The sequence below is a fragment of the Strix aluco genome, chromosome 25, assembly GCF_031877795.1.
Source record: "Strix aluco isolate bStrAlu1 chromosome 25, bStrAlu1.hap1, whole genome shotgun sequence".
Lineage (NCBI taxonomy): Eukaryota > Metazoa > Chordata > Aves > Strigiformes > Strigidae > Strix > Strix aluco.
This window is the reverse complement of record NC_133955.1, coordinates 2,759,896-2,776,526: the sequence shown is the minus strand read 5'-3', so window position 1 is coordinate 2,776,526 and position 16,631 is coordinate 2,759,896. Positions and strand designations below refer to the sequence as shown.

The 16,631-nt window shown below is 55.9% G+C and overlaps 1 protein-coding gene across 9 annotated transcripts in view; it reads right to left on the bottom strand.

The window, feature by feature from the left end:
• The window catches only part of PPFIA4 (PTPRF interacting protein alpha 4), a 59,034-nt gene that overhangs the window by 10,177 nt on the left and 32,226 nt on the right, over nucleotides 1-16,631 (bottom strand). For 6 of the 9 annotated variants that reach the window (XM_074850599.1, XM_074850598.1, XM_074850602.1 and 3 more), the window contains 16 exons: nucleotides 12,919-13,020; nucleotides 12,628-12,792; nucleotides 11,961-12,035; nucleotides 10,753-10,848; nucleotides 10,089-10,310; nucleotides 9,506-9,652; nucleotides 9,242-9,380; nucleotides 8,534-8,613; nucleotides 7,498-7,629; nucleotides 5,948-6,010; nucleotides 4,520-4,611; nucleotides 2,218-2,359; nucleotides 1,764-1,969; nucleotides 1,068-1,308; nucleotides 797-832; nucleotides 75-208 (listed from right to left, as the gene is read on the bottom strand). In XM_074850599.1, coding sequence (XP_074706700.1) covers nucleotides 75-208; nucleotides 797-832; nucleotides 1,068-1,308; nucleotides 1,764-1,969; nucleotides 2,218-2,359; nucleotides 4,520-4,611; nucleotides 5,948-6,010; nucleotides 7,498-7,629; nucleotides 8,534-8,613; nucleotides 9,242-9,380; nucleotides 9,506-9,652; nucleotides 10,089-10,310; nucleotides 10,753-10,848; nucleotides 11,961-12,035; nucleotides 12,628-12,792; nucleotides 12,919-13,020 — 2,072 coding nt within the window. The remainder of the gene's footprint in view (nucleotides 1-74; nucleotides 209-796; nucleotides 833-1,067; nucleotides 1,309-1,763; nucleotides 1,970-2,217; nucleotides 2,360-4,519; nucleotides 4,612-5,947; nucleotides 6,011-7,497; nucleotides 7,630-8,533; nucleotides 8,614-9,241; nucleotides 9,381-9,505; nucleotides 9,653-10,088; nucleotides 10,311-10,752; nucleotides 10,849-11,960; nucleotides 12,036-12,627; nucleotides 12,793-12,918; nucleotides 13,021-16,631) is intronic. The other 3 variants (XM_074850604.1, XM_074850605.1, XM_074850603.1) reach the window with 2 other exon arrangements.

The following is a 16,631-nucleotide window of genomic DNA, read 5'->3' as shown; positions in this document are numbered from 1 at the left end:
CACGCTTGCCCCATGTAAATCCTCAAACCAACAGAGCAGGCACTGGTGTGAGATCCAAAGGGTGCTCCACATACCTCTTCCCATCCTCCTGACTTAGTGCGGGGTGGCCCAGCTTCTCCAGCCGCAATGTCCTGGGTGAGGATGGGGGGGATGTTTCGCATTTGATGGTGGTTTTATCCTCTCGGCTTTCATCCCGAGCTGCAGGTGACTGAACAAGCAGAGAAGCCATGAGGCTGGGTGGCCAAAGCCCAGCTCCATCGTTGCCCTGCTGCCTGCCTCTCTCTTGCTCCATGGAGGCATGGCCAAAAGAGCCACCAGGGCCCTGAGGCTTTGCCACGCTCCAGGACTGACCTGAACTAGAGCTCTGGCAATGGCTCGAGATGCCCAAGCAGATGGGGAGGATGTGGCCATATGGCCAAGATCCTGGGACTAGGGAGGAGGGAGGATGCAGCCCCATGGTCCATGTCAGGGTGTGGGGACAGAAGCTGCTGGCCCTCAGCAGAGGGCTCTGAGGAGCACTGATGGGAATGTCCCAAAGACACCCTGTCGCCAGAGGGGACACACAACGTTTGAGGACCCAGAGGCTTTCTGAACTTCCCCATGTCCTGCCAGACCCCCCAGGCTGCCAGCCAGCACATCTCCAAGCACCTTACGGGATCCCCATGATCCTCCTGCTGAATCCCTGGGGTCCCCAGCTCCATCCCGCGCCTGCTGCACCCTGACCTGGTGTGGACAAAGCCAGGAGCAGGCTGGAAAATGGGCTTGGACAAAAACCAACGGGATGGGAGCCACTCACTAGCAGTTTCCTCCGGTGCTTCCTCAAGTCGCTGGGCTGATTGCAAGGGGGAAAGCGAGAGAGACACAGAAAGGGGGGCAGTTAATGGAGAACCCCCCCGCAGAGCAGTCCCGGGGCCAGGCGTGCCAGGCTGGGAGACAGCAAACGTGGGCACCCCTGTTCCACATCACCCTCCCGCACACCCGTGCGGATGCTGGGGCACCGCTCCCACCCTAGGCAGCCACACGCACACCCTGTCCAGCCCCCCCGTCCGCCCTGCGTGCCTCCTCACCAACGTCATGATCCCCATACGGTCGAGGTCCTGAGCGGCGCTGCGGGAGGAGAGCTTAGGGGTGGAGCGGCCACTGAGCGGTGGGGATGAGCTGGCCAGGGACAGGGCCGTCAGCGAGGTGGGGATGGAAGCCCTTTTGCAGAGCTGGGTGAGGTTGAGGCCCTCCATGCTGCCACTCGTGACACGGGTCTCCAGCTCCTCTGCACGGAGCTCCGTGGACTCCTTCTCCTCTTGGATCATCCTGGGGGAGCAGCGGGGCTCAGGTCTCCTGGCTCCCCACCTTTTTGGGAAGTTGACTCACACCTCCCTGCCATAGGATCTCCCTACCCTGGGGAAATGCACCTTGGGTGTTGTGACTCAAGCCCCCGATCTCCAGGAATGGCAGCAAGATCCATCAGGATCCAGATAAACCAGAGCTGAGACACACCATGATTTCTTTTAATATTCATGGGGAACTTTTTTTAAAAATAATGATCCTTTCTGTGAGACAGCACTGATGCAGCGGAGGGACAGGGAGACACGTGCAGGAAGGACCAAGCCCTGTGGCTGGATGTCCTGGAGCCATTTCCCTGGCTGAAACAGGACCAAGACCTCAGTTTTAGGGCATCAGAGCCTCCTTCCACTGCCTGGCAGTTTGTTGCCCCCCCCGAGCTATATCAGAGCAAGGCAGTGGTGGGTTTTGGCCATGGTCACTACCTGATCTCCTCGTTAATGGCATCCAGCTGCTCCTGGAGCATCATGGCCAACGTCTGGGCATCCGAGTGCCCACCAGGGGAGAGCACGTCCATGGAGCTGAAGAGTGTCTCGCGGTCATCCTCATCCACATCCGAGATCTCGGGGTCGCTGTCGAAGGCATGAGGCCCCGTGGCCAGAACACTGCCTGCCTGGGCCTGCTCCCAGTCCTGGGGGAACAAGGTCCACTGGTCCTACACGGCACCCCCATGTTTCCAAAAGCCAAACTGGAGACTTCCATGCAACAGTCACACCTCAGCACAACTCCAAAGGGAAACACTTCCTACTGTGTTAACCCCATCCATGTACCAGGTAAAGGAAATTGCCCCATGTCCCCAGATCATATGAGACCAGCATGCAAGGCAGGAGGAGTCCCCAACCCCAACTCTGCCCCCATGCTGGCATGAAGATGAATTACCTTGGCTGGCTCCTCTCGCCGGGCGGCAAATCGGCCTTTCTGTGCCCGAGGCAGTCCCGGGGCTGTCCCAAAGGGCTCAGCGGGGGCATGGACCACAGCGCTAAGTGGGAAGCGCAGGTCCGTGGCGCTGCCCATATGGGACCTGGGGAGAAAGAGCCCTGTTGCAGACATTGCTCCATGCAAGGATGCCCTCATCCCCAGACTGCTCCCCTTGCAGTCCAGGCTTGCTCAGGACAGAGGAAGAGGACAAGGACACTCTGGGATGCCCACCCCAGTGATGCTTGCCTGCTCTGCATGAAACGATGCAGAACCAGATTCTGGAAAAAGGTGCCCCATCTGCCCCCACTGGCCCTGGAGATGTGCTCACAGACCGTAGGAAGCTCAGCCTTGGGCCTACCCTCCTGCCACCTCCTCCTTCGCTGCAGTACCCACCGGGGCATCCACCCAGTTCTGGCCAAAACCACGCTGTGCAGTGGGTCTGCCGCAAAGCCGTGGGCTGAACAGTCCCCTCCTGTCCTCCTCTCTTGAGAACAGCTTGCACCTCCCAACTTGTACAGCACGTCTTGTGCCTGTCTTCCCCATTCCCATGGTACAGAACAAGGGCCAGCCAGGGAGATTTTCTCCTTTCTTTTTATGTTTTCTTCAACGTTTTTATGAAAAAAAAACCCTGTTGAATAAAATCCCATTTGAAACAGATCTTCCAGATGCAGGGACGTGAGCATTGTCTGAGATGTCCCAGCAGAAACCAGCTGGGACTTCTTCATCCTCCTCCTCCATACTCAGGTTAGTGCTTGGGAGTAGGTCCCCATGCCAGGTGGAGCAATGGCTGCTGTTGGACATGAGGCCACTTTTTGCCACTTGTGGTACTCACTGAATATCTCCACATTGCCTGGTTGCTCCTCCTCACCCTGAAGACCCAGCCACACAGCTGAGCAAAGCGCCTTCCCGGAGCATGGGGTCATTACTCCCTATATCCATTTCCAGAGGAAGCATGAGGGTTTTTTTAATTTGAGATGACAAAAGCAGTTGTCTAAGGCAGATCAGTGTTTTTTCCACCATGGTGGGTCTGGGTTGCAGTACAGATGCAGATCTGGGCTCCCCAACCCAGCATTCTACCAAACCCAGACGAAACCGCTAACACGAGCAGCTTGGCTTGGCGTCAGCTTGGTGTTTGCAGACGAAGGCGCAGACCAAGTTTCTAGGGAATTTAAGCTGTGGAGCCGCTGACAAGCTGCTCCAGAGCTAAAAACAGATAAAGGTGCCTTAGACAAAAGCTGACATTTCAGCTGAGGGATTATTCTAGCCTCTGTAACTCTTTCTGATGATTTTTCTCCCAAGAAATTAAAAAAAGAATAAATCACCCATCTTGTTCTTATTCAAAGAGGTCCCACACATGCTCCAGACACTCCTCTGGCTCTCAGCTATCGTTCACCCTCACAAGCTCTTCCCCATTCTCCCCATTTCTTCTCTCCATGACAGATACAGGGCCTCCAGGCCTTCTCTCAGCCACAGCTGCTGACAGATTTGAAGCTGGTTACACCAGCTCCTTTCCATCTTTTCCAGCCTTCCTGAGAGGTGAATTTTCCCACTGGTGGTCGCTCTCATTGTTCTCTCGCTGACTCAAGCCCACATCAAAAGTGCTCAGGAGAGGATGTGGTCTCCCAGGTGGCCACAGCAATGCAGTGGGGTGCGTGTCATGCTGGCACCCTCCTTTTCTACCCCCCTGGTTTCTTGCAGCAGTGCTGGGTACCCCGGTCAGTGCTGAAGGGTGAGACCTCTCCTCCTGGTGCTCTGGGCTGGGACCTTCCTATCTCCCAGCTGACTTTAAATGAAAGGGTGTGAGAGGACCATTACAGAGAGGAAGGGAAAAAAATGGGGTGGTCACTCTCCTTTGCCTGCAGCACCTCAAAAGAGGTTCCTCTTTCTTCACTGGCCCACCCCCAGAATACCACAGCGGGGAAAGGCATTCGGTGAACATCCAGCTTTCATAGAAAATTAAATCCTAAGCCCTTTATGTTGAAAAAGAAATGATGCCCAGCAGTTTTTCACCCTTAGAAGACCAAATTTTTGGCCATTCAGTTGGGCTGGGCCATTCTCAATGGTCTGTGTCTCATCCCAGGACAGATCTGCATCGGGGACGGTACATCTGGAGCCAACGCTGCTGGCTTCAGCTTCGTGAAACCAGAAATACCTGAAGCCAACAGCACTTGGGGCCCTAAAAGCAAAAGACCCCCAAAGCCGTGGGTGTGGGATGGAAGTGGGGCACGCACAGGCTGGCAGGGTTTTGGCAGGCAGCCCTTACCTTGTGTGCACGCTCTCCACGAACGTCCCACTTCTGGTCTTGAGCTGATCGACCTCCAGCCTCAGTTTGTCGATCTCGTCAGACAACCGTCGCTGTTCGAGGAGACAAAAGACAGGCAGAGGTTGGTTTTACTCTGAAAAACAGCCAGGTTTGGGGCAATCCACATCCTTAGCTATTTCCAGGTTTATATTCCCTTTAAAAATCCCTGTCCAAGGTTCAAAGCACTTTTGACACATTGGTAAAGAAACAGCTCATGCAGGCAACAGTGAATGACGATGCTGGGGCGATGCTGCAAGGGGAGTGATCACAGGCCAGACAGACAGACACACGTGTGCTTGAAGCGATGCTGGTTTGAGAGACAAAGGAAAATCGGTCCCACTAGGGTGCTCTGGTTTTGCTCCAGACCACACAGACACATTTGCCTTGGCAAAGGGCTGGCAGCGAGCGACCCACTAGCCAAATTTGATGCTGGCCCCGTCCCTCCCGCTGCCAGCCCCGTCCTCATCAGGAACCTGCACCTGCACTAAGTGCTGTCCTGCGGGAGATGTGAGGTGGGAGGCTGTGGGCAGGCAGGGAGGGAGGGGAGATGGGATCCTTCAGGCACAGCAGGATCCAGTCCCACGGGCAAACAGGCTGAACCAAGGTGGGTAACATGCAGGCAGCATCATGCAAGACTTTGAGCTCTGCTCCGAGCTGAGCAGCCATGGCCGGGGAGCACGAGCAGTGCCCACACATCCTCACTGTGGGCAGGGAGTATCTGGGAGAGAAAGGCCCTGGGCAAGGGGGAAAGCAACCCCCTGATCCTCCCAACCATGCATGAGACATGGGGCACATCTCAAAAGCTCCCTTTGCTTCAAAAAGCTGCAACCCTCAAGCTTTCCAGCACAGGCCAATGTGGACTCATGTTGCAGACCCTACTTAGATGCTTTAGCTGAGAGCAGGGGAGGCACGAAGACCTATGGGGCCTTCTGCAAGCTGGGCATGGAGCAGATCTTCCCACCAATTTGAGTGAGAGGGTTGAGAAAGCCTTGGGGGCGAAGGGGACATGGCTGTCTGAGCAGCACTGTCCCTCACAGCCAGGCTGCACCAAAGAGCACTGGGGTAAACCCTCCTCTAGACACGTGGGCGAAGCCACCCCGGCCTCGCTGCTGTCCTCGGCAGGGGGTCAGGGATGGATGAGCATGATAGAAATATGGAGACGGGACAGAACGTGCCTGTTAGGGAACCGAACCGGGGGTCTCCGGGGAGGTGGGTGGCAGCTTCCATCCAGCCACTGCGTGGGTTAGTTTGTGGCCTCCTGCTGCTGGGCGCTTTGGGATCCCAGCTCCTCCGAAACTAGGGTATTTTAGGAGGCGCCACTGCCACTAGCCGGGGATTAGAAGCGAGGAAGCGCAGTCACTAGAGCAGGCTCCCTGCAGCGGCATTTACCTTGTCGTGCTGGTGTTCCTCTATCTGCTTTTGGGTATTTTCCAGCTCTTGTAACAATGTGTTCTTTGAAAAACGAAACAAAAGAAAGGGGAACAAAAACAGGAAAGAAAAAGAGAGACCGTTTAGAAAACGGCCATGTGGCCTCCCGGGGATGGCCAGTGTGGAATCGATGCGTGGATGGTGTGACGGATGCCTGGCAGGAGGGACTGCAATGGCTCCCTGATCTGTCCCTCACCTAGCTGCCCATGAACTAGTCTCCTCTGCAAACCTCCCACTCCTCAAGCAGGGCTGCCACAGCCCAACTCCTGCCCCACACCAGGGCCAGGGCATGGTCATGGAGAGCAAACAGCAATTAGAGATTTGATGGGCAGGGCTTGAAGATTAGGAAATATGTCTGAGAGATCAACTCCTCAAGCACCTGGATAAAGGGCAAAAATTCCCTACATCTAAGGTAGGGAGTAAGCAGGGGGAAAAGAACATGTTTGCAGCTGCCTGACCTACTGGTCTTTTTTGGGATGTGCTGGCAGCCAAACAGCATCATTTTTGCCCACAGAAGACCTGGAGGAACTCTCTTGGGTGAGCCAGTGCCAGCAGCAGGCTGGGGAGCAGACTATGCCCCTTCTCAAGGCACCACTGCTCTGACCCCTGTTCCTTCCTGGGGTGGGAATTTGGACTCAGCCCTATGTGTTGGGTCCTGCTTTTTATCCAGAGCCACTGAGCTGCTGAACGACTGGACACGCTGACACAGTTGGGTCTGGTCGGGGACGGGAGGTGCAGAGCAACAGGGAGACAGACCTGGATCTGGAGGGATCAGCTGAGGGATGCAATCCCTCTGTGCTCTGACTTGCCAAGGGGAGGCTGGTCCCTGCAGGAACCCAAATAGAGGTGAATTATCAAGGGCTGACCTCCTATTGGCGTTGTGAGGTTAATCCTCACTCTGAGACACCTGCTTTCCCAACTAATTGCATTCACGCTGGGGCAGCAGCAACTCCAGCTGGCTCCTCAAAGGAAAGCCCAGTTCCCCAGGGGGAGTGTGGTGGGATCTGGGAGGCTGCTCACAGACTCTGCCCTGGCTTGGAGAAGGCAGATCAGTCTGGGCTTGGGAGACAGGAGGGTTTCAAGGCAGCATGTGGAGGGGATGGGGAGGTGGAAGAGGATGAACGCTGAATTTTCTCCTGCAAAATGCACTAGGGTTTTGCTCCGACAGCCAGGCGCAGGCTGCAGTTGAGGCTGTGCCGGAGGAGACACAGGGAAGTGAGGGAACAGAGAAGGACAAATCCTACTGCTGTTGGAGGTGAAAGGCAGTGGGGAGTGGGTCTTGCTGAGCAAGGGCCAGCCAGAGGCGAGGGTGTGATGCAGAGCACGCTTCCCTGTGCTCCCACCAACCCCGGTGCCCGGCTGGCGTCCTGCATGTGATCATTTCTCCATCCCTGCACAGGTATTTCCAACCCGCTGTGCTGTGGCTGGCCAGGGCTCTGTGCTGGAGGGGCTGCGGACCCCTCCACCCCCCAACCAGCCCCCCAGAAGACCCCCTGCCCCCCAGCCACTACCTTCTCCTCCAAGGCCGCCATCCTCTCCTTGAGGTGCAGCTGCAGTCGCTCATTGGACTCGCTCAGCAGACGGTCCACAGTGTCCGAGAGACGCTTGTTGTGCTCCTCGTTCATCTTCTCCCGCTGGCGGGCCTGCAATGGCAAAGAGTGACCAGCCACATCAGACCATCAGCTCCTCCTGCCATGAGGGGCTCAGTGCCCTCCTGCCATCCCATGCTTCCTGGTGGTGTCAGAGCTGATCTACCAGGCCCAGCTTTTGTGGACAAATGCAGCCCTTCCAGCACAGATTGGATCCTCCACTGGGGCTCTGCTGGTCTCTGCCATTTCCCAGCCAAGGATGAACAGGAGAGAGGACAGGATCCCAAGAGATCCTGCCAGCCTGACCCTCAAGAAAAAGTTTGACCTGTGCACCTGCCAGGTACAGCCACAATGGGGGCACAGCCCAGACCCCAATGTGTGCTGATCCTCTGGATTTGCAAAGGTCTCTCCAAGTCTCTGCCCTAGCCCAAAACAACCCTGGGTTTCTCCAGGGGCACACACTCCACCTGGGCAACCCAGGAAAGGGGCATCACAGCCTCCTGTGTGGACAGCCCAGCCACGGGCTAAGGAGCATGGCAGGGATTGTGCAGCCCATGACACATCAGCTCGGCCTCTCTGGCTTTCTGAGGGGCAGCACCCTTTGCTCCCAGTGCCCATCCATCTTGCCCTGCTGCTGATCCAGGCTTGGGGGAAGAGCTGCTCCTGCATTTGGGATCCCCGCTGCTCCAGGAGGTGATGCTGGGAGAGCAGTGGATGTGGCCAGCTAACAGCAAGAGTTGGATGCCTGGGAGAGGGGGAAACCACAGCAGAGAGTGTCATAGCTCTTGTGTGGCTCTAGTTTAAGAGATCCTGGATGGGGATGAGGCTCCTCTCCCCATTCTGCTTCAGAGACACCAGCAAGACAGACCTTTGTGGCATGCCCGGGTACCCAGCCACCAAGGCAACCTGGAGGCAAGGACCCACAAGGACTCTCCGGTCCAGGCTGAGTAGCACTTACCCTGGCCAGCTCCTGGTTCTTCTCCTCTAGCTGACTCTCTAGCTGCCGGAGGTGCTCCTCGATGCTCCCGTGCCTCTCTTCTGCCTGGGAAAAGCAGAGCAGCCCTCTCGGATGACGCTCCCCAAAACCACGTGGGCCCTCTTGCATCCCTCCCTCCATCCCTGCACCCACATCCTTCCCTGGGATGTGATGTTCTCTCCCACTGCCTGCACCCCTGCCACGGTTCACGGTGTGCTGTGAGCCCAGGACAGCCCTGCTAGCAACGTGATGGGAGATGGAAGTGCTCTGTGAGCAACTAGGCACCCGTTCCAGCACCTGGGAAGGGCAGGACTGGCCATATTCACACTTCCCTCCAGGCCTGCACTCTCCCAGATCCAGCCTGGGTCCTTCCTCTTCCTCCTCATCCCAGAGTGGTCCCAGCACAAGCCAAAGGCCATCCACACCGACAGGACCATCTCTGCCTTGCAGAAAGGAGCTGAGGGAAGGGAGCAAACCCCACGCATTCAGGACTTGTCGAGAGCTTTAAAAACAGTGCATTGTCCCTGCAGCCATGGGGGAGGCAGAGGATAGCAAAACTCAGAGGCTGGGAATGAGAGCAGGTGCCTTGGGCCTGCCAGGGGTTCCATCGCTGCAGGGGGTGGTCAGACCTGCCTCTTCCTCTGGTTCTTGCAGTCCCTTCTGGCTCTGGTCCCTGATCACCCATCACACTTGCCTTGGTGAGTGCAGCAATGCGCTGGGCCAGCTCCGCTTCCACCTCAGGCAGCGTCTCCGCCTTCCGCATCGTCTGCTGCAGCTTCTGCTCCGCCAGCTCCAGCAGCTCCTGCAGGTGCCGGGCTTTCTCCTCGCACTGCGGGACAGGGCAGGATGGGTGCCCAGCACCAAGGCTTGCCCGCTTGTCCCATCCCCAGTACCCACTTCTCCCTCCCAAGTCCCTGGGGTGGTGGTGGGAGTCTTTGGGTCCAGTTTTGGTACCTGGCGGTGCAGGGACTCCTTGTTGGCCAACTCGCTTTCCAACTTGTCATTGAGGTCATGGATGGAGGTGGCTTCTCGCTGGGCTGCCAGGTAGCGTTTCTCCAGTGTGGTGATCCTCTCCTCCATGTCCTCTTTCTGAGCCAGGGCCTGGGGAAGTGATGGGGCTATCACATCTTGATCTGTGACCACCAATTTGGGAATAACTGGGCCACCCAGCTCCTGTGAGCCTGGGACACCCCAAGTCCAAGCATGCAATGAGAACCCTGCTTCACATGGGGATGAGGGACAGCAGAGTGGGAGAGTGATATAGAGAGTCAAGCAATCACAGAAGAACCTTCTAGCATGGACACAGCTCATTGCCCCAGGTCTGCAGCACACCTGGATATCTCAGTGTCTGCTTATAACCTCAGGGAAGTCCTGCTGGGGGAACAATCTCCCAAAGGCAGTGGCCTCTTTTGGGGAACACAGGTCTTTACCCTGCATACAACAGGAGCTACAATCCCTTCCCAACCCAGAACAGAAGCTGCTGTGAATGTCTCTGCAACTGCAACAGGCTTGGCAGTGCAGGAGGGCAGCATCTAACCTCTCGGAGGTCCCTCTGGTACTTGCTGCTCATCTCCTCCGATTTGATCAGATCCTTTCTGGCGGTGCCCAGATCCTCCTCCAGCTCGGTGACGCTGGCAGCCAACGCAGAGATGCGCTCCTTGGCCTGGACCACTTCGAAATTCTGCTTCTCCAGGAGCTCCTGCAGCTCCACCACCCGCCCTGCCTCATCGTCCGGGTGGACGGAGCCATTGGAGAGCCGCTGCAAGGCAGCAGAGAGGGAGGCAGATGCTGGGCTGCCCCAAAGCATGGGCTGGCATTGCCTGCAGCTACGCAATGGGGGAACATGGCCCTGCAGGGACCCAGTGAGGTGGTGGGGAGTGGGGACGTGGGGCTCTGGGACCCTCTGTCAACAGTCTCCGCTAGCCAGGGATGTGGCTTCTCACAGGCACGATGGAATATGGATGGCTGAGGGCTTCCCAGAGCATCTCTGGAAATCAGAGCCCCTAGGAGCATCTGAGCGTGAGCACAAATTCCCCTCCTCTCAGAAATGGCCTGTATCCACGAGGAAGGGCATTTCCCAGCGGGCTGGACCCAGGGGAGAGGGAAAAAAGTTTTCACCACCCTGAAGCCAGCAACAAGGGGGTTGGAGAAACGATAGCCTCAGTGAGCATGTTCAGAGCAGGGGTTTCTGGGGCTCTCACCTTCCAGGGAAGCTTCTGTGCTGGCTCCTTGGGCTCCCTCTCATCCCGCTCACCCGCCGGGGCCTCCCGCGTGGTGCCTTGCTGCAGAGCCGCCACCTGCATGACAACAGGGCTTAATTAATGAGAAGAAGCAGATGAAACCAGCTGGTCTGGCCACAGGTGAGGCCAGCCGTGGTGCACACAGGTCTGCAACCACCGTCATATTCAGCTATTGCCTATGGCTGGGGAGGAACTGGAGGGGTAGGGTGAAGAAAAGAGGGAAGGCAGAGGTGCTGTGAAGGCTCAGCACTGATGAAGGATAAAGCCTGTCCATCTTGCATGGACAAAATGGTGTTTGCTACAGGCCTGCAAGGAACCTGACCCCAGCAGTAAGGTTGTCCTGGTGAGCCCTCAGGACCTGAGCCCTGCATCCCAGGACTCACTCCCAACTCATTTCTCTAGTTTACAGCCAGACAGACTCCAAAGTCAGTGCAGACGTAGCCAGTAGGAACAGGGGATAAACACTGACATATCTCACCCTGCTCTGCTGGGGGAGGATGGGGAAAGGTCCCTGCAAGGTGAGCAAAGGCCAGGCAATTCCTCCCTGCTGAGTCTGGGGAAGTACTATGAGAGACATCCTGGGAACTGGAAAAGGAGCAAAATTTGGCCAGGCAGAGGCTATACGGATGGCTCTTTCCTTTGGCAGTAGCGGCTAGGCACAAACTTCAGGAAGGAAAACAGGGTTAATATCTCTCCGAGATGAAAAGGGCTAGATATTGGGGACAGTGAAGTTCCCATGCCAGGGCCCCAGCAAGGAAGGAGATGGGGGATGCAAGATGAGGTGCTTGGAGCAGTGAGGTTTGGGTCTTTGCTGAGGCAGGGAAAATCGCAAGTCACTCTCAGCCCCCTGAAATGATTCAAGTCCAGGTTGCTTTTGTCAGTGAAATAAACACCAAACAGCAAAAAGACACAACCTTGCCTGAGAGACAAAAGTTTTCAGAATATTTACAAGATTTCCTTAATTACAGGCAATTCTTCATGTAAACAGCAATTTTAGAATAAAAGCCTTACATTAAAAATACCAAAACACCATTTCTCTGATCTGCATGACCATTTGAGGGTGGTATTCCAGCAAATTCAACACAAATTCACAAATGTAACACAGAGCAGTCCCAGCCCAGCAGGCACCCCAGCAAGAGCCCAGGGGAGGCTCCCCAAATACCTCTTACCTGCCGATGGGCATCCACAAGCTGCTCCTCCAAGGTTGCCACTCGCTCTAAGGCTGCTCGCAAGCGTTCCCTGACCTGCAGTCATGTAAGACAACAGGAAAGACCATTATTCATCCGTGATGGTGGTGCCCAGGATCTAGGCAACCTCCCGCCCCTTTCTTTCAGGCTGATAGCCAGGCTCTGGTGGATTAATATCCAGGGCACAGCCTCAGGGATGCTCCAGCCCATTGCCTGGGAGAGCGAAAGCATGTTGGAGAGGAACAGCCTGGGCCAAGCTCACTCTTGGAGACCTATGGCCAGGACAGCTTGAAGACATCTTTTAGCAGAGGAAGGAGATGCTTGAGGCAAATGAATCAGGAGGAACAAGAGTTGTAATGCAAAGACTGAACCAGGGTGCTAAATGCCAGCACTCACCACCACCACGTGAGTGACCTGGGGAAGCAAGTTCCCCATCCTAGACAGCCTCAAACCCAAAGCATTCATGCAGCAGCCCCACCACCTCCTAAAATGAGGGTGCTGTAGCTTTTGGATATCCAAGACCTTCCTCCTGAGGGACCTCATGTCACCACCCAGCTTAACAACAAGGGAGGGAGAGGGTTGGGAGGTTAGCTCTGAGCAGGGGACGTTCACGGAGCGAGCTGGGAGAGGTCCCAGCAGCCTGTCTCACCTTTTCATCTAGCGCCTTGTGATGCTCAAAGAGTGACTTGAGCGCCTTGAGCACCTCGACCTCACTGGAAACCCCGGACGGCGACTGGGCCTGACGCTTGACCACGGTCATCCTCAGGGACCGCTCATGCCTTGACACCAGGCACTCCAGGTGCTCCAGCAAGAGCTGCAAGAGGGCAAGCGTGAGGCTCTCACCACCCCGGGGGCTGTCAATGCCGATATCGGCCCAGCAGCCTGCGGTGTCCCACATTTCTGAGGACTGAAAGCCAGACAGCAGGTTTTATATGCTTACCCGGGTGTTATTGCGCTCGGCTTTCAGCTCTGAGATCTCCTCTTCTCTCTCCAGGAGCTGCTCCCGGCACGCACTGAGCTCCCGTGTCAGCGTTGCAAACTCCTGTAGAAATCAGGGCACGGCCATGAGCAGGGAGAGCAGTATGGAGATGGGCCCAGCATCACGGCCCCACTCCTGGGACCTCCAGTGCAGAGCACTTCCCATTCGAACCCAACCAGTGAGAGACGGTGACACCAAGGGGAACACTGAGAAATCAGTGGAGAACCACAGCCAGGCTGGGAGGTGATCTGTTCCTGGCTTCCTTAAGTGCTTTGGACAAGGGAGAACACAGCATGCCAAAATTTATCCAACTGGTTTGCTGTCCAGAGACACAAGAAACTGCTCTACAGCTCCAGAGGCACTCGATGGCATTTAAAGCAACCCAGTCAAGGCCACTAATATGTTCTCATCCCCACTGTGCCCTTGATGCCACCCAGCAGAGCACCCACCCTGGAGCATCCCATCAGGCTAAAACTCACCACAAAGCCGCAGCCGGCCAGGATGGGTCCCCTGGCCCCAAGCCAGTCTCCACCACGGCCTCAGGACCTGGCATCACCCAAAATCTCCTTCCAAAGAAAAGAGCAAGATCTGCCCCAGCCCAGTGGGGCCCCATCGGGCTTCTTACGGCACAACCCCAAGCCCCGAATCCCAGCTGAGAGAGATGGGGCACAGCAGGAGATGTGGCAGATGCCACCAGTTCTCGCTCCAGCCACCGCTCCCTCCAGGGAGGTGACAGCCAGCAGAGAAGAAGAGCCGTGCACAGAGCGATGCCAAAGTAGAGCTGCAAAGTCAGCACATCCTTTGGAAACAGAACAATCGCACTTGTGACTGTGTCCGAGGCGAAAGGAAACTCGCTCTGAAGTTCCTAGGATGCAGGAGAGTTCATTTTCCCTTAAAAAATGAAAACCAAGCACCTGGGTTAGCCCAGGCACACTCTTCCATTGCTCCCAGTTGCTCTTTCAGTCTCCAAGCAGTGCCAGGACTAAGCGACATTTTGCAGCTGGGATTTTTTTGGGTGAAAAATGCAAATGCTGAAATGCTTCATGAATTTACACCAGTTTCACAGTGTTGTTGAGAAGAACTTAAAAAGGAAAAGGGTTTTAGAAGAAGCTGAGAAGGATTTGATTGAGCATTAACAAACCAAATTTCGACTGGGGGCTGAGAGCCGTTTTACAGCATGAAATTCTCTTTCACTTTAATTTTCAAGTTAAACAAATAAAACCCCTTCAAACTGAAGCAAAACATTGAGGCTTAGGTTGAATCAAATGCTCTGCTCAGCTCAAAGTGAAACCTTTTGCAACAGCTCACATCCCTCCAAGAAATCAAGAGCTTTTTAATCTCTGTTTGTCCCAGCTAGATTTTCCCTCTCCCTTTCCTCCCCAAACTGCTCGCACTGGTGTGGCTCTCAGCCTGGGGTTGGTGGGGATGGTGGTGTCACTGGTGATGCTGAGACCCCACAGTGGGACAGGACCCAAACATGCCACAATGTGGAGGAAGGGAAAGAGCAACCACAGCGGCCGAAGTCAGTCATTGTCCCTATAAATAGCTGCTTTTCTGCCCATCACCACGCCTCAGGGCTGCTGCCATCAGACATCCTTACTCCAGCATCACCCCAGGGCCTGAGTCCTTCGGCTCCTTTCCAGACCCACTCCTGTCCCATCGCTTGCCCAGGGACCACTTCAGGCTTGGGGTCATCCCTGTCCCCAACAGTTTTCTCCCCAATCAGTCACAGCACCCCAAACCTCCATCACCACCCTCTGCCATGCCCAGGCACCATCCCATGTTTGCTCTCAGACCATCTCACAGACCCCCAAAGCACGGTGAACCCCACTGCTGAGCCAGTCCCCCCAGGAGACCGCTGTGCCAGCCAAGCCTTTGCCGGAGCCGTGCTCTCCCAGCCAGTGGGGATTATGGCTCGGCACAGCCCAGTGGCACATGCATGTGCGTGCGCACCGCTGGGTTATGCAAGCGCTGCGCGCAAGAGCGAGCAGCTCGTGAGCATCCCTGCGGATTATATCAGGGCTGGGAACGCCAGTGAGCAGAAAGGGTGTGAGAGTGGCAGCGAGAGGTGCCAGATTTGGTGCCTGTGCACCACTGGATGCTTCAGATTTAGAGATATGTCACTCCCCCAGTCCCTCAATACACCAAGAGACAGGCAGAAAGGCTTAAGGAGCTCAGCAAAAGCATCCTTGCAGCCGTGATGGCCCCAGGAACGTCTTTCAGCAGCCCAAGATATAGCGGCAGGTGACACATTGGCAGTGGACTCTCTCCCAGCACCAGGGCAGGGACACTGTGAATCCAAAGCTCACCAGATCTGCAAAGGGTGGAAACCTCTTGCTCTGCCCCATGGCTGGCAGGGGAAACCAGGGCTGCGGACATGGATGGATGCTCTCCCCACTGGGGTGAACAGGACTACGTGCAGCGTGGGATGGATGGGATAAGGCATCGGAGGCAGCAAGGGAAGAGGAATGCCACGCTGGGGACAGTGATTGCCAGTGCTCAGCCCTCCTCACCCCCCGTTGCTTGCATAGCCCGCACGGGCTGGCCAAGCTGTACAGATTGCGCCAGCAATCAGGCTTTCATCCCGAAAGGCAAGGAGATTAAAAGAGAGAGAAAATCCGCTGGAGAGAGGCAGGCAGCCCCCACCCCAGTCAGCCCGATGCAATTCACGGTTAGCGGGTCAAAGCGTGGTAGTAGCTCCCCTTCTGGGCGCAGCACAAAGCTCCTGCCCAAGCCTATCCCATCGGGGTGCTCCTCTCTGAGCCCTCCACCCTGCCAGGAATGGCTGGCTCGATCCTGTGCTGTGTGCCCCAGCAAGGCTGTCAGGCCTGGAGCATCCCAGGGCAAATAAAAGAGACCATGATAACTGTCCTTGCTTGGGGAAAGTTTGCAAAAAGGAGCATTTACCACCAAAAATAGCAACACCCCTGCAGGGGGATGGGACAGCTGTAAGGGCTAGCTGAGTACACAGGACAGGGGGCACTTGCAAGCCTGATTTTATTGCCTCGGGAATAAAAAAAAATAGGAATAAATCACTTCAGCACCCTCCTGTAGTTACATCCATCAGCCCCGGCTATGCCAGACGTCTGCCCTAGCATTGTCACTTTGCTTCTGGGCCACTGCCGGGCACCAGATGAGTTTGGGAACCATGAGGACAAGCTGTCCCCAGCTCCTGGCTGCAGTGTCACACCGTGGAGTGCAGCTTTCACCCCCATCCGCAGATATGCCATTGCCCTAACTCCCAGCAAAGTGGCAAAAAAGGGGATCTGGGTGATTTTCCTCTGTCCTGGCCATGGCCAGGAGTATTCCAGAAGATGCAGAGGTACCTGTCCCTGGCTCTGATAAGCTCTCAAACTAAGCAGGGACACTGATAAATGGATTAGAAAGTGAAGGAGAGGTGCCTGATCTTTGATCAAAGGACAGATGATAAGACACAGCCCTGGGAGTCCTCGGGAGCCCTGTGGGAAGCCCAGCAGCCCAGGAAGTGGCTAATTTGGGTTCAAACCAAACCACCCAAAGCATGACTGGCTGGGCTCAGCCCCAAGCCCTGGGGCAGGAGGGACAGGGTGGACGGATACTATTTTCACCATCGGAGCAGAGAGGGAGACCCGCAGCACCACACAAGGTATTGAAACAGGGCGCTGTGGCTGAGGGCTCAGATCTTTGGTCAGCAC